At 34.7% G+C, this 21,794-nt stretch overlaps 2 protein-coding genes across 2 annotated transcripts in view; both read right to left on the bottom strand.

Annotated features, from left to right (window-relative positions):
* Positions 1-1,188: 1,188 nt before the first annotated feature.
* On the bottom strand, positions 1,189-2,194 carry LOC139086889 (brachyurin-like). Its single transcript, XM_070635513.1, has one exon. The coding sequence runs from the start codon at positions 2,146-2,148 to the stop codon at positions 1,261-1,263; it is 888 nt and encodes a 295-aa protein (XP_070491614.1). The 5' UTR covers positions 2,149-2,194; the 3' UTR covers positions 1,189-1,260.
* Positions 2,195-4,532: 2,338 nt separating this feature from the next.
* Positions 4,533-21,794, bottom strand: part of LOC139086888 (ABC transporter G family member 20-like) — a 57,993-nt gene continuing 40,731 nt past the window's right edge. Inside the window, exons 3-11 of the mRNA XM_070635512.1 lie at positions 12,492-12,788; positions 12,336-12,425; positions 11,955-12,270; positions 11,658-11,896; positions 10,279-10,495; positions 9,846-10,023; positions 9,587-9,773; positions 8,054-8,319; positions 4,533-7,773 (exon numbers count right to left, since the gene is read on the bottom strand). Coding sequence (XP_070491613.1) covers positions 7,472-7,773; positions 8,054-8,319; positions 9,587-9,773; positions 9,846-10,023; positions 10,279-10,495; positions 11,658-11,896; positions 11,955-12,270; positions 12,336-12,425; positions 12,492-12,788 — 2,092 coding nt within the window. The 3' untranslated portion in view covers positions 4,533-7,471. The remainder of the gene's footprint in view (positions 7,774-8,053; positions 8,320-9,586; positions 9,774-9,845; positions 10,024-10,278; positions 10,496-11,657; positions 11,897-11,954; positions 12,271-12,335; positions 12,426-12,491; positions 12,789-21,794) is intronic.

Below are 21,794 nucleotides of genomic sequence, written 5' to 3'. Positions count from 1 at the left end.
TTGTAGGGTACAGTTAAGCATAGTCATCAAGGCTCTGAGAGCCAGACTCCATATGGTTTTTAAAAGCCCGATTCTCTATGGACCCAACTGCAGGAGAAGATTATAACGGAGTATCGAATATTACTAATCAGTTAGTTGATTCAAAATTTGCACCCAGACCAACGTGACTTTAGTATGGTGGCGGATTTGAATTGAATTCGGCTGCAGGTCAGAGTCACATCTCTAACGAAGTTCAAAATAGCAGGAATCAGCTAATCGTTTGAAAGTCCGGCTTCCGGCTGCCATGACTGTAACATGGTCCCGGATTTTAATCGAATCTGGGTCCATGTCAGAATTACACCTCTAACTGAGTTCAGAATAGCACTTAATAGTTACACAGTTCAAAATTCGGGTCCGGGCAGCGGTGACTCTAAAATGGTAAAGGATTTAAATCACAACATACGTCATTCTAGTGCCGTATTTTTGATTGATTGAAGTTGGGTTAACTTTTGCTTTTTGGGAGTCAGACACTAAAATGGAGTCGTGTCAACTCGGTCGTTATGCCTTTTTTGCATTTTGTATAAAACATGACGACGTAGTGGTGCATAGTCATTACTATACTGAGCAGTTCAGATTAGAAACGTAATGAATGCTGACAAATTGTGCTGCTTTAACTTTATTATTACTTGAGGTGTGTCATAAATTATGACTTGTAGTTAATTTGTTGCTCAGTCGGCAGCGTGTGTTTAAGTGATTACTTATTTATCTTGCTTATTTGTGTGTGAACTTTAATCTCACTCGAAAGGTTTCATTTGTTCGAGCTTTTTCATTTGTGTTGCTCGGGTTAAGATTTGTCAAAAACAAGACTTTGAAAGTTGCCTTGAAGTCTCACTTTCGATCCCGTTCTCGGTCTCAGTCTAGAAAATTCTATTATAACGATATCTCGGGAAATTCTCTTAAACACTTTCAATAGACGTAAATTTAGAATACGCTGAAAATGACGATGCGTAATGGAACGCAAAGGGATTTATTGATAAAATATCAAAACAATCAATTTGAAGTTCAAGCACACTCTAAACTACCTAAAATAACTACATTCCAAAAATGTCAAAATCTATGATAAGGCAAACTTACTATTAATAACTCGAAACCCACTGAAATTAGCGACAAATCACAAACCGATAAGATAATTAATAAAACCACTTGATATGCCTACTTAAACTTTATCACAAAATGATTTATTGAATTTTCTACGCAGTCTTTGATAATTAATTCAAGTACTTATGACATATTGTTATTGATCCAGTTAATTTGTGCTGACACACGTTCGAAACCAGCTGGAAAGCTCATTTCACATCCAGCACTTGATCCGAAACTTGTGATACCGACTTGTAAGCGTGTTGCACCATTTGGAACAGACAAAACACCACCAGAATCTCCTTGACATGTTCCACGTCCACCAGTTGTGTCAATACAGATGACGGCATGATTAACAACAGCAGCACCAAAAACGGCAGCACATTCAGCATTTGAAATAATTCTGTTTGTAACAACACGTAAGACAGGTGATGATCCAGCACCATCAGCAACACGTCCCCATCCAGTTGATTGACCAATAACATTCTCGAATGATCCAGCGTTAGCCTGTGCCAATGCAATTGGTTGAACTGATGCTGTCCATGTCAATGGTGTTGGAAGGATCATTGTGGCAATATCGTTATTCAAGTTTTGTGAGTTATAGTTAGCATGAAGACGATAATTTGCAGCTTGAACTGTACGTCTTTGTTGTGTTGGCTCAATTTGATTCATGTTATGTGCACCAGTAATGACTGTTGTACTAACAGAGTTAATTGGACAGTGAGCAGCTGTAAGAATGACTGTTGGACTGATGACTGATCCACCGCACATTGTTTGTAAGATGGCTCTTTGATGAATTTGAGCGACTTGGTATGGATGTGCATTTCGTGTAGCTTCTTGTCCACCAACAATACGACGGTTGCGGGATGTCTTTGGGAAGAGTTGAGCGAAGACTGTATTGTCCCAGAAGCCTGGATATTCTGTTGCTGGTACAACATTAGCCCAGTCAATTGGTTGCCATTCTGGACCGTCAAAATTTTCAACAGCTGATGCTGCTGCGATTGCGAAAATTGCCAAGATGAGGAGTTTCATTGCTGGTTCCTTATGTGAGTGATTAATACAAACTGGTTTGGATTGTAATTTGCAGAGAAATTTATACGAAAATTTTTTATCAGGAACTGCTTTCGGTTTTTCCAATTAACAAAATGTTAAGTCGTCGAGTGTTGATATGGACAGGCTGTAAATCAACAGCAACAGTCATTGATTCAATTATCAACGTGTGGATTGAGATTTCAAGAAGTTAAATATGTTGATATGATTGTTTCGTATCAGTGGAATTAAGAGCTGTTTCCTATACCAAAAAAACCCAAATGTAATGATTTGGACTCAAGTGATTGCTGAATAAATGACGTTCTGGAAATTTCTTGGATTGTTATCGCAGATAATTGTGTTGTTTATTAGCAATGCGGGGCATTAGTCCTTAGTTGTTATTTTCATACTGTTGACTAGAGTACGTGGACTGTATTTTTAATTTTAGGCTAATTTTAATCAATAAAATGGAAAGAACTTGAATAGCACATGTTGGTTAATCGATCCAAAATTCAGGACTAGGTCGACATAGCTCTGGTATGATGTCATGTCATAATCACGCCGATCAGGGTCGGATTTTTGATCGATTACTTGATCATAAGTCAGTTAATCGATCCAAAGTAGAGCATCAATTCGGAGTGACAATAATATGGAACCATGCCAGAGTTGCACCGGCCTAATGACATAAGTGGGTATGAGAATGGAATAATGAGGTGACATGAGAATCATGAAAGCATTAGGAGCATTATTGAAGCTCTCAATAGTCTTTAGATCCATTAGTATCAGTAAGTCTCTAAAGATGAATTTTTTTAACGCGTGCATCAAGTCAGTACTTCTTAATGGCTGACTCGTAGCCAAGGAAATTCAGTAAATACTAAGCGTTATTGCCAACAGCTAATACAGTCGAATTCTCAGAAATCTGACCAGAAGGGCATTAATGGTGAGATACTTAAGTAGAAGTATTGTTGGATATGACACGCGTTTTGTTTGTTTCGTTGCCTAAACTCCACATCGGTGCATGGCTCTAGTAAGTCAGTATGTGCTGGATATTGGACAGATTACCCGTCTTGTACTATTTAGGTTCATACTTATGGCAGCAACAGCACATTTTTATGCCTGAGTATGCCCAGGTCAAGCTCTTTAATAAGCGTTAAGGGAGTTAAGCAAGCATTATACTTTAAATTCAAAAAACCTCCACTTACCATAAAATATCAACCTAATCACAGCATTAGGTACATCCCAAAAATCCACAAAATGCTAACAAAAGCCTAAATATGGTAAACCTCAATATTATTCAAGAGTGACGATATTAAGATCAAAAAAATCTTTCGAGTGTCAAATTATTGAAACTGATGCTTCACATGATGATGAAGTCAAGGTCATGTTCATCTTGTCTTGTTTATTCTCTAGCTAAAAGCTAAGAAGCCATGAAGAATCTGCAGATGAGAAGAAAACTCAATTGAATTAGGAAAATATTGTCGAGATTTTCTTATTTTTTTTTGTCGTTTTATTTTGACATGAAAAATTTAATTTTGTCGACATTGAAAATTTTCGAGTGGCTTTTAGAGAGAGTAAAATGAATTAGATGAGATATTTTGACTCAAGTTCTTGGTTCAAGAAACATATGTAATTGGAATTTTAGATGTATTTAATTATGTTTTAAATACAAGTGATTATTATTAACTATTTAGTGGCGTTGTGGTGCTTATTAAATTAAAGTTAGTGGTTTTAGACCCGAGAAATAATGTTATGTGATTTTGGGATTCAGTAGATTTTGATCCTGATATTTAAATCCTCAATTAAGGCTCTAGTTTCGATCTTCAATTAGCATAACACGACATTTTCAGGTTCGTTCAATAAATATTCACTTCGTAATGTAATCTTGTAGTTTTTGTTCCTATTTTTGCATTGTACTTCATGTTCCTGACCTGTTCTTTAATACAGCATTGCTCAAACCTTCAATTTCGTCGTGTATCTCTTAAATTAAGCAATTGAAGTATCTAAATTTTTGAAAAATCCTTGAAAAAAGCAGATTTGGCTCCAAAAGGCCGGATTCCATATTGAAGTCCTGTAAACTCTGGAAAAAAGCATTAAATTGGAAATGTCAGGATTTGAGCCGACAAACTTCAAGTTATCACGTCAAATTTGAGCCAAACGTCTTGCTGATTACTTCATAGAGCGACTTAACCTCGAATAGACAACTTGACATAATGTCTTAGTTAAGAGACTAGGCCTAAGGTCGACTAATGACAACTTTTACAGAACTCCTCGGAAAATGCTTCTGAAGAAGCAAAGGAGTGTCTATACGTATGACAGATAACAGCAAGCTAGTTCCACAATCTCTTAAGGTAGTCCACCTATAAAAGAATCAATAAAACTCCCCAAAATTCTTCAATAAAATAAATTTATCTTTTATTAACATCAAATCAATATTGAATATTCATTCCTAAATTTAGTAGCAAAATTGTGTGTTTGTTTTTAGTAAGTAAATCCCTTATTACATCAAATACATATTTTATAATAGATACAAACATTTATTTTATGGTATAAAATACTTAATTAATGAATAGAAATTGAGCATAAGGAGAAGTTAATTTTTGTTTTAAAAACTTTCAGCAATTCATCATATTTTAATGCTTGTTGCCTTACATCCTATAAAATATCAACCGATTAATCATGAAAAATGTTTTTTGATATTTTTTAACAAGCACCGTGCCTAAGATTCTTTGCTTTTTGGAATTTTTTTTGTGGAGGTTTTGAGGGGGAACTTGTGGGGATTTTGTGTGATTTTTAGGGGAATTTTGGGGAATATTGGAGAACTTCGGAGAATTTTGGAGATATTTTGGTGGATTTTTGGATAGTTTGGGTGGTAAGAGCTGGTATAGTACCCGAATGGACAAAAATGAGTTAGAACTAGTTATCAACTTGACGGTTACATGCCATAAACTAGAAAAAGTCATCAACTAGACAATTAACATGTCATAAACTAGTTATAACGTAATTTTGTCCACTTGGGGTACCTATACTAGCTGATTTAGGTGTAATTGAAGTTTAATCGAGTCTGTAAATCAATCAATCAGGTCTACTTTACAGATCAGCTTAAGAATTAGCGAAACTAGCTGATTTGGACGTGATTGAAGATAAATCAAGTCTGTAGATCGAATTATAAAGTCTACGTTACAGATCTGCCTCAGAATCTCCTAATAAACAGCATATAAACCTATGCGCAGACCTGCCGGATGCCCTGCATTCTCTATTGTTCTAGATGCGCATCCAGATGCACAGACCTGTAGTTTTTTCAGCATCTATGCTGGCATTCGAATCTAATTTTGTCATACGATTCTGAAAACAGCTTAAACATAAGCAATTCATCCAAAATTCCCCACAAGGAATCACACGCCTATAAATTCTCAGTCATGATAATAAATAACATAAGATTGTTTACGCAAGAATCACTTGAAAGTTTTCCCTACGATAACTTTATTATTTAATGCTTTAGAATTTTCTTCTTTTTTTAATGAAAAATATTTTTTCTTCCCGCCTTTTTCCTATTCTTTATTGTTATTTATTCCTTTATTTTCATTCAAGTGCTTTCTTTGTGTTTTATTCACAATAAAGATGAGACTTTTTTTTTTTAATAGAGCGAGAAAGTGAAGATGAAAAGAAGCCATTTAGCATTTAATAAAGCTAATTTTATGTACGAGTAGGTACTTGAAACTCTAAACTGATCATAAACTTGAGAAGACTTTGAAAATAATAATAAAAATTCTTCTATTTGCTTGATGGGTAGATTGAAAGATTTTTCAGAAAAAGCTTGTGATTTTATCTAAGGTAGAAAAGCACTTTGATTTAAAAATTCAACATTTTACAATATTAATGTATAATTAGACCAAGATTCTTAGATGCTGGTATGCAATGGTGTAGACACTTGCCCACCATTTGCCAACTTATTCACTTGAGCGATACAATTCTGCAAAACTGCATTATTCGCCAAAAATAATCATCAGAATCAACAATTTTAGTACCGTCATGGGAACTTTGCATTTTAACAATAATACGGCGACGTAACGGTACCCTAGCAAGCTCATTGCATTACTCAGGCCATCACCCCTTGAGATAAGATCGAATCCAAGCAAAATCAGGACATACAGTAGCTTTGTCGTCGTATTAACGTGAAAACTCATAGACTTTGATCTATGAGTGTGATATGACCAAACAGCAGAACATGTTCGTTATAGTAGCACCACGTTGCCGTATTAGCGAAAAATTGTCTAGACGGCATCGCAACGGCTGTTTTTGGTCCAATTTTACTGGGTACCCTCATAATCCAACCAAGTATATTTTTGCCATAAAAATGAATCGAAATCTGTCACGGTGCCGTTAAGTCAATTTAGCGCTGATAGGGCGATGGAGTGCTGTCCTAATAGACATGTTGTGCTGATTAGTTGTATTATACTCAAAGTTCGAAGTCGACTTAAACTCAATCCGGCTCATTTAAAAAACTAACTTGAATTTGCATGACTTTTTGCAACTCAATAGATCAACTGCGATCCATGGCCTCGCTCAGATGTCGCCTATAACTGGTTCTATCGCCGGCTATCGACGAACTCAATTTGACTATGAAATCTCCTCATCAGACCTCCTCATCTCCCTTAACATCTAACATCATCCAAAAAACCAAAGAAACCTAACCAAAGCGCTTTAAAGAACTTAATACTTGTGCATGAACTCTCCATATCGGAGTCTAAATTATAAACAAAAAAAAATCTAAAAATAATATTAACCACATCCGGCATGCCAACCAATCTTTTCCTTATTATCCTACATTGTTCATCATAATTTCAAATTAAAGCACATCAATTTGTGGCACCGGGCAGTATCAAAAAATATATATATTAAGCTCCAATTTTATTCTACAAATAATGTTCTCTAACAAAACCACATACAGGAGCCTTAAGTCACTTATATGAGCAAAAAAAAAAAAATTAAATAACCTTAAAATAAATTAAATAACATAAAAGAGAAGTTACTTTAAAGCATTCAATATGCGGAAAGGGACCAAAAAAAGGAAAGGAAAATGTACATGACACATTTTGTTTCCCTTCCATTCTTATTATTCGTTTTTATCTACACAGACAGAATGAAGGGAAAAAAATGAGTATGTAAAGTGGAAAAAAGGAAAAAAAGCTTTAACAGACTTGTTATATCTTTTTTTTTCTATAAAAAAAAGGAACCCATGCCACATTCTAAGTCTCTTCATCCTCACATTGCCATACACTTAAATATTGAATCTACAGATATCCGCGATAAAATAACAAAAAAATCCTTAGCCTTTCTTAAATTTCAATAATAGAATACTGATTGTAAGGAAAATGAGAATCCAAATGCCTGTGGATACATATCCAATATAAACATCAGGATTTTCAATCGACCATCCGCGCTGCATGATTGCTCGTAATGATTCGGTTGATTTTGTTAATGGTAAGAAGAGTGCTGGTACCCTTAGGAACGGATGCATGCCCTCAATTGGCCAAATCATACCGCACAGCAGTACACATGGTAAGAATGATCCTAATGCCATATACGTGGCTGATCGCTCGTTGTCGACAGCACATGATATTACGAATCCTGAAAAAGAGAACGGGAAAAATTTAGAGAAATTTTTGATTCAGCTTTAAGAGGATAGGAACAGCTTTAATGCACAGGTGGGTATTAATGGAGGATTGAGGGTGAATTAGTAGGTAGCCCTGCTACCTGGCAGAGCTCGAAGTCTACTCATAGACTCGACTAGAAGCTCTGATAAATAGACTTAAGGAATGAGGCTCAATAAGGAATAAATAGGAGATTAAGACAGACATTAAGCCATTCAAAGCTAATCAATAATCAAAATAGACAAATTATCACTTACCAAAGCACATGCCACAAAATCCAGTCTCCAGCACGAGCATAATAACCCAAAACATCTCACCACGATTCGTCAAATCAAAGACCGAAAAGCTGAACGTAAGAACTAATGCTGTTTGGAAAGACATGACACAAAATTGCGTTATAACATGCGAGAAAAGTATCTCAATGCCAGTCACTCCGGATACTAAACAACGTTCCAACATTCCCTCATTTCTCTCGATCAACATGGCACCAGATGTTAAAGCAACTGACAAGAAGAAGATTATGCTGAAAAGGAGGCAAGGAAAAAAAAAACAAGTTTTTTAGTTTCGATTTGTTGAAAATGTAAAAAAGGAAGCAACATTTTTTTGTTGTGTGTGAATGTTTTGGTTAAACTAATTAAATAATAAGAAAATTGGGTATTTGGGGGGAAAATCGATGCGGTTGATTTAAATAACAGAAGGAATTTGTTTTTTATGGCGTGAAATTGAGTACAAATTTGGGTTTAAAGATTGGTTTGTGTTGAAATTTAAGAAAGTTTGTGGATTATTGATCTGGATGAATTTAGTCGCATATTTAGGGATTAGTTGCAGTGGTGGGCAAACTTTTAATGGACCGGACACACTTTGATGGTTGATAGAGACATTGAAGCATTCGGTATTAGAAATTTTCAAAGAGGAGCTAGTGATAAAGAGTTTTTAAGCCATTTACGAGGGACAATGGATTGTAGATGATCATCTGTCACTGACTGGTGGTAAGCATCGATAACACGTAATTGCATACGGTATACACTAGTGTGATGCAACTGCAATACACAGGCTGCTCACTAATGATTTATTATGACCAGCACACTCTTAAAAAGGCAAGCTTAATCACAATACGTGCAACACATTTGAAGAAGGCTCCACAACTAAGCTTTTAATGCTTATGGCAGCCATTTTAGATGCCAAGATTTCAAGAACCCTTCCATTTGGTGTTATAAGAGCTTTAGCGGAGCCTTGAAAGCTCCGCGACAGAGCCTTCTTCATTGATGTTTCTTGAGTAAGAAAGCTAGTCAAGGAGCAAAATATGGCAAAATACATAAATCCTTCAAATGAGCTAAACACAGCCTTTGCGGTGTTTTCAGGACAACTTCATGTTGTTGTACTATCAACACAGCAACAGGACTATGTCCAATCAACCGCATTGTGCTGCACGGGCTTTAAAACCCGGACCAGATTAAATCCTGCTCAATTTTCAATTTCCTTCCAATCCAAATGACAATTTTCATCGCAATTTTGAGCTATTTAACCAGAAAACATCAAACAACATCCCGGGTACGCCCACAATAATCACATAATGATACTTACAACCTACTCAAAATCGATTCCACACGTAAAATTTTTTTTTAAAATCATTCCCACAAAAACAACTCAAAATCCTCTTAAATATCATCAATTAACACCTTAATAATATCAACAGCTCTCCCATTATATCAACAGTCGCAAGCATAATCCAACAACCGATGATAAATGTCTGTAAATATGTGCGTAAATAGTATTTTTTAATAACTCACGTTAATTGTACACCAGGCGCTGCAAAATCAGTAAAATTGGGAATTCGATCACCATAAATAGGATTATCGAAAAATATTGGTATTTTGCCGATCAATGGATTTAATTGGCAGTCCTTTAATATGCTTTCAATAAAATCAAAATAGGCATATTGAATATCTCGATATAGTAGCGTTCCAATTTGCTGATCTGTATGAAAAAAAGGAAGTGCAATTCGTATTTATATGTAAATTTCTCAATTTACTTATGGAAATAGCTTACTTGACATGTCTAAATGAACATTTACGTCAGCACCATCGATAATATAGCTTTCAACATTATGTCCAAAGTCTGTTCGTTCCACAAGTGAATCTGTATAATTGTGAGCAAATGATATTGTTCCCCATGCTTTACCATGACGTACGACTTCAATTGCCTCCTCATCGTTGCCGTAAAATTTCTAGAGAAAATAACAGAATTGTTAGATACTGAATAGATGCGAAATTGAGAGCTTTATGTGGAATTTTTTGATTATTATGGAAATTTATCCTTTTGGCATTTCAAAAATTTTTCCTACGGGATTTATGGTCTGCTGATGATTTTTGCTTGTCGAATGGACTAATTTTATTGGAATTTGATTACAATGTTTGTCCTACATTGTAAGGATACAGCCTGAAGCTCACAATTTCAAATTAAATTTTAACCTCATACTCACCACCTCAATACTCCGATTTCGCAAGAAATCAAGATACCGACAACTTAACATTGTATAATTACATCCTTCATAGATTGGACATTCCTGTTGAGCCAAGTGTTTATCTGACATTTCATTATTTACAACCGCAAGTGGTAAGCCCTCGGGATCGTGTCCAACAGCCAAACAGAAAAGAATTGTTTGAGCTACTGGTAAACCAATGATAAATGCCATGACACTAAAATGAGAAAAAATTTTGGTATGGTATTAATATATGATTCACGTGCCGAAGTACATACATCATTGGTGTATGAGAAAGGGGAAAAGTTTTCGGGGATTTTTGAGGTTATGTTGAAGTAGAAGCGCTTTTGGATGCTTGGAGGATGGTTAGGTTCTCGAATAGATACCCAATTAGACCTTAGCTTGACGTTACTCTGACTCAGTACCCAATTAGACCTTAGCTTGACGTTATTCTGACTCGATACCTAATTAGACCTTAGCTTGACGTTACTCTGACTCGGTACCTAATTAGACCTTAGCTTGACGTTACTCTGAATCGGTACCTAATTATAACTTAGCTCGACGTTATTTTGACTCGGTACCCAATTAGACCTTAGCTTGACGTTACTCTGACTCAGTACCAAATTAGACCTTAGCTTGACGTTATTCTGACTCGTTACCTAATTAGACCTTAGCTTGACGTTACTCTGACTCGGTACCTAATTAGACCTTAGCTTGACGTTACTCTGACTCGGTACCTAATTAGACCTTAGCTTGACGTTACTTTGACTCGGTACCCAATTAGACCTTAGCTTGACGTTACTCTGACTCGGTACCCAATTAGACCTTAGCTTGACGTTACTCTGACTCGGTGTCAGATTCGGTTTGAAAAGGGCATCATGCCAGATGTTTCAGGGATGATTAGAGGTACCAGTGGCAAGAATTGCATTAAAATCGGTTATTCAATCAGAAATCCAGTCTTAGTTTGGAGTGACTCTGTCTCGGTGTCGAATTCGATCTCTTGCCGGATTTTGGATCGAGTAACCGACTTATTCTATTCAGGGCATTGACTAGTAAGAGATGGGGACGGCTTCTATTGAGCATGTAACTCAAAATAAAGGAATTATCCAAAAAACACTGATTTTAAGACTAAATAACGAAAAATAACCCAAAATCAGAATCCCTGTCAGAATCACATCCACTTCTACTCAAATTCCCAAACTCAAAAAAAGCAACTACATCTCAATATGGATAAAAAAAATGGAAAGGTCCATAATAATAATATCTTATGTATATTTATGTAGTTTTTTTTGCTACCGCATAAGGGGATTATACCATGCCTAGTGTGAATACACACGTATAAAAACGTCCATACGCACACACAATAAATTCACACTTACCCGAAATTTCTCCACATCCATAAAAAGTTTTTCCATACGAGTGCCTTCATGTGATGCATTTTAAAAATTTTCATATGATCCATACATGTTGCTTCTGGTTCCTCCTCTGGTGGTAATGGTGGAGCGTGTGGTGGTGCTGTTACCATATCGGGACCTCGACTAGACATTGATATATTGTCACCAAATTCACCAGATATTTCGCCATGATCTTCATCGTGTGTTAAGTCAAGTGCTGGATTCTGGAATAAAAATTGGATGATTAAAGGCTAGACTGGCTTCATATGAATTTATACTTACAGCTATGCCTGGTAATTGGATACTATCAATAACCTCCTTTGCTATAGACGATCGTCTCCTCTTGCCACGATTCTGTATTACGGACAACTTAAGGAACACTTCCTCTAACGATTCACAATGATATTTTTGTAGTAAATCGTCGGGTGATTCCTCTGCCAAGAATTTTCCACCTCTCATGAGACCAATCTTATGTGCTTGTCGTGTCTCATCGATATAATGTGTCGTTATAATAACAGTTGTTCTACCAAATCTTGTTATATCCACCAAATAATCCCATATTGTTTGTCGTAAAACAGGATCAACACCCACAGTTGGCCTAAAGTCAAATTCAATAATGCAATAATCAGATGATATATATGAGGATAATAGCATGCTACATACTCATCCAATATCAACAATTCTGGCTCGTGAATCAGTGCGGCAGCCAAACTCATTCGTCTTTGTTGACCTCCCGAAAGGTTTTTCACGAATCTAATTAATATTTTGGGTTTGATTAGATTTATGAGCTTATGTGTACAGCACAATATTAAAACTTACCGTGATGCGTTCGGTAATTGCAACATTTTTAATAGAAAATCAGTTTTTTCATCGACATCATCCTTTGTCAAGCCATTAATCCATCCAAAATAGATCAATGTCTCACGTATCGTAAATTCACCATAAAGTGCAATTTCTTGTGGCATATAACCGATTCTTGGTCCCGGTACTCCACTTCCACGTGATCCAGGCCGGCCACCCAACACCCAAATTTCACCCGAATTAAGCCTTCGACGGCCGACAATACATGACAGCAATGTCGTTTTACCACAGCCGGATGCTCCGAGTAAACCATAACTGTTAATAAGGATATTATTTTAAATTTTTAATTAATCTTTTCTCATTAATTGGATTGAAATAAACATCAGAAATTATCGAGTGGATATAATGTTGAAAAGTTGAATGTTTCAAAGAGTTAAGTCAGCTATAAAATTAACATCAATGTGTATTCGATTGATTAAAAATTAATGAAAATGAAGTGAATTGAAGTCATTGGATGTTGTTGAAATGTATGAAGCGTCTTTGATGTTATTTTGAGGTTGTAGCAGGTGTAGGTGAGTGGTTATTGAGGTAGCGAAGTGACGGAGTGACAAACTGCATCATTGGATGTTCCTTAGTCGAGTGGAACAGGCTCTGATTAGTCAATCTAGTTTTTCTAGTTACAAACTTGACTTTTCATGGATTCATGCCAAGTCTTTAACTCTACATAAGATTCTAATCACATCATGGCACGTTCCAGACACATCAAGTCAATATTTAGCCATAAAATTGCCAAATCGCATCCTGTTCTACTCATAATAGTTAAGGAACTCAACTGAGGTCTAGTCCATGACTTCTTATCCTCATAGACACAAAATGTCCCACAGTTTGCCCATTAAACCCATTAAAATCAAGCTCCAACTTCCTCAATATCACTTTAAAAAAGTAATTAATATGAACCACCCCAAACTGAATGTCAATTGACATTAAATATCAGATAAAATGTATCAACGAAAGGTAGAACAATGAAGGTAAAATTAACAATTAATTGTAATCGATTGATTAAATATAATTGAGTATAATAGCTTGAATTTTAAATGGATAATGAGGACAAACTTTAAAACTTTTGAATTTTTTTTATTGAAGGACTTAATCGATAATCACACACATTAAGCATGACTGTACTTGCAAATTAATTATTCAATTAAAATCCTTGTTATGCTTGACTTTATTTGAATGTCACATAAATATGTCAACTTTATGATTTGATTGCCTCAAAACCGCAGTGAATTCAACGAGATTGTCATATTTTTGATATATTGTACGACATCCTTCATTCAGCATCTCCTTAATATCTCATTTAAATCATACTTGCTATATTATAAAGTCACAAAGCCACATCATCTTCTTCCCATTAAGGAACTTCTTAATAACATCCTACGCCACATAGTTGGAAGTTTCCATTCAACTAAAATTAATTTCCATACTTAATTCATGAATGTTAAGCAAAAAATGCCTAAAGGTTGTGAATCGCATATATGTTGCGTGTGTATAATACACGACTCATTTCAGCCTATCCACCTCACAATTTTACGGTGTAATAAATCATAAAGTTGACAATATTTATCTTTATTATTATAAGCATTGTTTAACAAAGTGCGTTGGGTGTAAATCTACAATATATACTTCTTTTTTGTGCTACACAAGTGTAAAAGTTGTGTATTTATCATTTTCTTGTGAGTTATCTTTGAGTATTTTCTTTTTAAATGAGGTCTGTGAACTTTGGTGTGGTTTTTGAGTTTTTTCTTTTATTTGTTTTGAAAGGGGGTGGAAGTTGGAGGGTGGAATGTTGAGGATCTGCCTGAACTGTTGAATTTAATGAGCCAGATTCAGGGGTATATTTAATAAAAGTTAAGAGAAAGAGGCTTGAGGTAAAATTCTTCCATTTTTTGGAAAAGATTCTTTAATTTGCTAAGGTTCTTCATGACTAAATTCCTAAAATTCCCTTAAAGTCTAAACAGGCTGCGATCAGACGACCGTAAGTCTAGCTACAAACTTGATATTTAGCTCAATTATTACGAGCTGGCACAATGGTTAACAATGTGCTGTACCACACCCTTTAGACCTACAATTTGAATTGATATCCGAACTGCATGCAAGCTCTACACATTGCAAGGACATGAATACCTCATAAGACCTTGTAAATCCTCAAATGTACCTAGCTATAATTCGCGTTTGTAAGATTCCTACGAGAAAATCATCTAAATACAAGCATATCCTTATATGTCTAGCAATGAAGACACATCATGCTCATCCAGCCCTCGAACCAATCATTGTCATTTCGTTATTAAGACTATTTAGGACTAGAATTCGATTCTCACAAGAATAATTGTTTCTTAATCATAAAACATTTAGGTTATGATATCCGAAGAGCACTAGGGAAGCACTATGAAGCCCTATTAAGGATAAGACGTAAAATTGCCCTGGAAGAACCATCTTGCTGCTCAGGATTGCTATATCATAGAATCATGAAATACTCAGTTCAATCAAATGTGACTCAACTAAACCATATAAGCCATCCAATCCACCCATCATCTCCCTCAATAATCATTCACCTTATTCTCGACAAACGAGAGATTTTTGTGTATGTGCTTGCGAATTTTATATCTCTTTATGTGATTCTCACTATGAATAATGTACGCTTAATGCTTCAACAATTATTTTCGTCGAGATACTTTTTGTTTCCTTTTTATTTTAGTACGTAAAAGTCTAACACTTATTTACTTATGTATATATCATATGGATGTATAGTAACAACATCATCATCATCATCATCATCGTCGTCATAATACATTCATACACACATTTTCCCTTTACGCTTAAAAAGACTTTTTTTTCGTCTCTCTCTTCTCGTTTTCTTTTTATGAATCCATTATCATGCATATGATGTGCTCTACATGGCTTTTTGTTGAGCCTTTAAATTAATTACGAGAAAATCTCGGCATTATTCATTATGAAGAACTGGCAATGTTCGTATATGCTCAATGTTGAGTATATGAGGGTGAAAATGAACGGAGTTTGGCTGGCTAAAATACTTTAAAAAGCTGAATATAATTGAATTTTCTGAGGATGTAGATGATTTTTTGGCTGTATTGTGCTCAACAGGCGTTTTAGTTATGAAAATTAGGAAGTTTTTTGAGTACTTCCTTGATAGTTTTGAGACAGGGTTGGGGAACTGATGTGTAGCGGGGTAAATTCACCAAAATTTTTGGGATTCATGCTGAAAATTCCTCAAAAATTACCGAAAATCCTTCAAAATCTTCAAAAATTCTTCCCTAAAATTCCCTAAAATTCCTCAAATTCTCAACGCAAAATTAAGCCATATTTTCCCAAACATTTCCGCCTCATCCTTCACTTGAGCATTTCCATTAATTTCTTTCCTTCACAAAATATCTCGACAACAATACTGAATTGCGGATGTATGAAAACAAAAAGCTGATAATTACATTAGAATTGTCGTTTTCTTCCTTTTGTTCCTTTTCTTTTAAAACTCTCATGTATGTAGATTTAAATATACACATCATGATGCGCATTCATTTATTCATTATGTCTATTTGTATCACACAATTTTCTCAGGAAAATTGGGGTTTGGGAAATACGAAGAAAATTAATGTTTTATGGAGAATTTTTGAGGAAAATTTGAGATCCTTAGGGATGTTTTGGTTTGGAATTTTGGAGAAGTCTGCTTTAAAATTCTGAAGTTTACCTGAAGATTTTAACAAATTTCTTCTGAATTTTGGATGAATGCTATTCCGTCGTATGCAACACATAATCGATCCAGTTCTATGTTAGTTACTATTTCTCTGCCAAAAACCAGATCTAATGCTGGCAACCGTTTGCCAATGTTTGTTACACAGTTAGCCAAAACCAACATATCTGTACAGTAATGAAAAATTCTATTATTTCATCCATTGCACGTCAATTTGTTTTGAATATTCTCATAAAAAGATGCTGGCGACAGAGATGGGAATACACTTGGCATTGGTAATTCGGAAGCGTTTACCAGCGAAAGACCCAGTTTAAAAAGGAAAACTAAGAAAGGTCATTGTTCACAATTGATTCGAACGACCAGTAAAGTAAGTAAGTTAGTTGTTTTGACTCCCATGATTACCTCTAAAAATCAGTCATCGGAACCGCTATATTTAACGCTAAACTTCGATAAAGTGGATATTATATGAAATCATCCAATAATCCACTTATGGACGCATGTGTAGGGATTGATGAAGCATTTAAATTAAGAGCACTTCGATTTCAGGCTTAAACATGACTTCCTAGTTGTCATGGCTGCACAAGATGCCTTATTATCGAATAGACAAGAAGCATGGCCATTAATCTGCTCATAGCATCGAGTATATTCATGTATATTGATTGACAACTGTGATTTAGATGAGCATGCTCATTTTCGGCTAGTTATCGCCTACATCAAGTCATATTTGAGTTATTCTGCACCAACTTCAACTCAATATTCCTCTAAAAATTCCCACAAGGGCTCCCTATATCATAAAACTAGAGTTGTCAATTATTTGGGTTTTTGCTATTTGTACAAATCAGAGTTGGCAGGACATTGGAGTCCGGACTCCGAAAGTCCGTGGAGTCCGGACATTTGGAGTCCGGACTCCACTTTTTTTTTTGGTGTGAAAAGTGAAAAAATTCACTTTTTCAACTCGGGTTACGCAGTGTAACCGAAAAAAATGTCAAAAAATTCACTTTTTCAACTCGGGTTACGCAGTGTAACCGAAAAAAATGTCAAAAAATTCACTTTTTCAACTCGGGTTACGCAGTGTAACCGAAAAAAATATCAAAAAATTCACTTTTTCAACTCGGGTTACGCAGTGTAACCGAAAAAAATGTCAAAAAATTCACTTTTTCAACTCGGGTTACGCAGTGTAACCGAAAAAAATATCAAAAAATTCACTTTTTCAACTCGGGTTACGCAGTGTAACCGAAAAAAATGTCAAAAAATTCACTTTTTCAACTCGGGTTACGCAGTGTAACCGAAAAAAATGTCAAAAAATTCACTTTTTCAACTCGGGTTACGCAGTGTAACCGAAAAAAATGTCAAAAAATTCACTTTTTCAACTCGGGTTACGCAGTGTAACCGAAAAAAATATCAAAAAATTCACTTTTTCAACTCGGGTTACGCAGTGTAACCGAAAAAAATGTCAAAAAATTCACTTTTTCAACTCGGGTTACGCAGTGTAACCGAAAAAAATGTCAAAAAATTCACTTTTTCAACTCGGGTTACGCAGTGTAACCGAAAAAAATGTCAAAAAATTCACTTTTTCAACTCGGGTTACGCAGTGTAACCGAAAAAAATGTCAAAAAATTCACTTTTTCAACTCGGGTTACGCAGTGTAACCGAAAAAAATATCAAAAAATTCACTTTTTCAACTCGGGTTACGCAGTGTAACCGAAAAAAATGTCAAAAAATTCACTTTTTCAACTCGGGTTACGCAGTGTAACCGAAAAAAATGTCAAAAAATTCACCACTGTTACACAGTGTAACCGAAAAAGAAAAAAAAATTTTTGTATGGGACTCCACGGACTCCCAGAGTCCCGGAGTCCGGACTTTCGGAGTCCGGACTCCAAATGTCCGGACTCCATTGGAGTCCGGACTCCACGGGTGTCCGGACTTTTGGAGTCCGGACTCCACTTTTTTTTTTGGAGTCCGGACATTCGGAGTCCGGACTCCGAAAGTCCGGACTCCACATTGGAGTCCTGCCAACTCTGGTACAAATACCAAATACCCAAATATCGAGACCCCCAAATATTGTACAAATACCAAATATTTTCGAAAGAATGGATATGACCATAAAAACATCTGAATTTTCAAAAAATTGCCTGTATATTCATGCCTAGCGTACAATTAGTAATAACAATTCACTTAGAAGTAATGAAATTGATTGTTTTCCAAAGAACAGTAATAAAATTTTGACTTCTCGTCAGTCATATGATTAGAAAATTTCGACCAAAAACATTCTATACAGAGAAGGTTCGTTGAACACTTGTTGACGTAGATTGAATGGATTTCAATGAAATATACCGCACCTTTAACTTCTCAGTCCTGTTTTTTAGTATTCTTGAATAATTTAATGTCTAGAACTAAGTCTATTTATGACTCTAGCCATTCTAATCAAAGGACATGAAGGGCGATTTTCTTCGTCTTGACTTTCAAAACCACAACATGTGTTAAATTTTTGTATTTACTAGATATTTAATCAAAACAATGGTCAAAAGTTCTAAAAAAGTATTTCAAAATTTTATACTTATAAGATTTTCCGGAAAAATTTCATACTTTCTTTACATTTAACTCTTATATTGATATAAGAGTAGATACAAATTATTTGGTTTGAAAATACAAATTATTTGGTGACCCAAATAGTTTCAAAATGGACCAAATACCCAAATATTGGTATTTGTAATTGACAACCCTACATAAAACATAAAGTCGGGTGTGGTTTTTAAAGTTCTAAATTATTTGCTGAATATAATTTCCATATTATAGTAAAGCGTCATATGCTGTTACCCCGAATAACATGACTATCAACAAGATTATTATGAAAATTCACATATTTTAAAGCTAATAATTCAATTAAATTTATGTAACATGTAAATGAATTAAAACGAGATTTTTGGGGATGCTTGAAGGGATGGAATAATTTAAATTAAATTGATTTAAAAAGTTTCATAAAATTTAAAGTCTTGTTAAGCATTAAATTGTTTTCTAGACAATTTTTTGAAGAACCCTTCACAGCACATAATCGCATTAACTGTAATAAAATCATCTCAATCAAGCTTCATTCAGATGGAAAAAGAAAACTTTAAAGAAAATTTTATTGATTTAACAATTTTCGTTCCTATTTTTTTGCCTTAATGACTTTATCATGTTACAATTTTTTTGAGAATTATGAAATTTGAGTATTTTTTATACAAAAAAACAAAACTTTAACTTCTTATTTTCCTTTACATTAAATTTATTTCACATTAATCATCAAAATGAATGAACTCATCAATAATGAAAGAGATATTTTTGTCAGGAAAGTTAATCCGTTTATGTTGTCTTAAAGCATTATATAAGGAGAATGATGTTGAATTTGGTAAGCATATTGTCTTGTTCTGTGTAATTAAAAAGCTATTTTAATTAACAAGAAAGGCATGAGACGTCAATAAGTCGGAAAATAGGGTCCTTAAGTTAGTGAGGCTCTAGAATGGAGCCAGATTATGTCAAATCCTATTTGAAGCCTGAGTCAGGAGCCTGTTCAGGTAAATATGGGGTTTTCAGGCCAATGAGGGTCTAGAATGGTGCTGCGTTATGCTAAATCTGACTCAAAGCCAGTGATACATCAGCCTGTGGACGCATTTTCTCGACTTTTGGACTCTATGATTGCATTATTGCATTGTTATTAGTATTGAGTATTGGCAAGTAGAAGCCAGCGTTGGAGTCGACTTGAAGCGACAACTATAGGAGTTCTTGGATCATACTTGATTTGTACAGCCAATCTATTAAGTAAGTAGGTCAAGTTATGTGCCTCAATCAATACAAAATAGTCACCAGATCTTCGCTACGTCGACTTGTTGATAAAAAATCATCAAAATGACGTGTATATGTCCTGACGGTACCGTGAAGGTAATCAAGCTCCAAATGAAAGTTGCCTAAATGTGGCATTCATATGACTTCCAAATTGAGGCAGTTTCTTGAATTTGTATTATTAAAAGAGCTTTGTCGAAAATTATACAGGAGTATTCTTCGTTTTTATGGCTCTAGATTCTTACTATTTGATCAAAACAGAATAAATCTTTAATTCTCCATTTAATGAACCTAAAATCAAGTCAAATAAACTTAATATTCTATAAGGTAATTAAAATTAATGAAATTTACTTTTGAATGTTTTCTTTACAACTTTTTCTGTTTGAGTTTGTTAAAATTTGAAGAATTTTTCACGTTTTTCTTGTAAAAAAAAAAGTTTTTAAGGCTGAGTAATGAGTTGCGCGTTTATTTGAATTTGACGTAATTTAAAGATTAAAATAAGAAATTTGAATATAAAGTCACGAAATATGTCGATAATTGTATCTGTGCCAATATTTTCCACCTGAATAGTTCTACTAACTTTTATTAAATCTTCATTAAAAAACTTTAAAGATTTTTGAAGTTTTCTATCAAAACCGACATCCTACATCCTTTGAATGCCTTCAAAAAAGTAATAATTTCCATGAAAAAGGTTTAAAAAAAACTCAATTTTAAATAAATTTTTAATAAATTTTCTTCTTCGATCAAAACCTTTTTGCTGCTGTTTATAAGCATCAAGAAGACATTCGATACAGCACAAAAAAAAACTTTTATAATTTATTAATTTACTTAAAATTATTGACTTCTGCTATTGACGGAAACTTTGACGTAAAATTATTCAAAACTATAAATTTTTTCATATTCAAAGCCTTTATAGAGGAATTTTTTTATAATAAGACATCAAGAAAGTTTTGATTAAAATTTTTTTTTGTAATGATGATGGATGTGAAGCCATCGTGTTTCATATTCATGATATGATATTACATCGTTGTAGATCGTAGATAAAGTTTTCACTATAAATTTGCTTTCTATCAATTGTATGAAGTCTCTTTTTATTGGATGAACATCATTATTATGATTATTAATTCTCAGTTGAAGTTGGAAGAGCTTTTCATGCTTCTGATGGCTTTATAAAATTTAAGGATTTAAGTCTAAGAGACATATGGCTTCATTTGGCGGGGCATTTGGAAGCAACAGGGAGTTTGGAGTTTACTTTGACTTTATATGAACTCTGTTGCTTGGGAAACTGGCTTTATACTTATTATGGACGCAAAAAACGAATTTTTAGGAGCTTCTTTCCCTTCCCATTACAATATTCATTGGTTATGCAATCTTTTCCATCGATTTTAATGTTTCTCAGTCGAAAATAAGTTGCAACTTATTGAAATGACAATAAACTATCAATTTACATTATAAATCCTAAATAGACAAGGAGCTTGTTCATGAAAATGCTCAAAAAATCAAACATGCTCAATCCCAGAAGGCACACGGCGTAGAAATGGCTGAAAAAAGGCCCTAGACCAGCTAAATTCTGGTCCCAGAGCAGATTCGATGAAATCCGACCTCAGACTACAGTAGTGCCGTATTGTTACACATGATGTAGGAGGTTTGGGTCGTAGCTAACCACCTAGGAGTGCCGTGGCACTAAGAAGTTTGGAAAACACTAGGCTAGAGTAAAACCGGATAGAGTACGAATT

Source organism: Chironomus tepperi, unplaced genomic scaffold (genome assembly GCF_022539635.2).
Source record: "Chironomus tepperi strain 1889 unplaced genomic scaffold, CSIRO-AGI_Ctep_v1 contig_89, whole genome shotgun sequence".
NCBI classification, from domain to species: domain Eukaryota; kingdom Metazoa; phylum Arthropoda; class Insecta; order Diptera; family Chironomidae; genus Chironomus; species Chironomus tepperi.
This window is presented reverse-complemented; position numbering and strand designations above follow the sequence as displayed.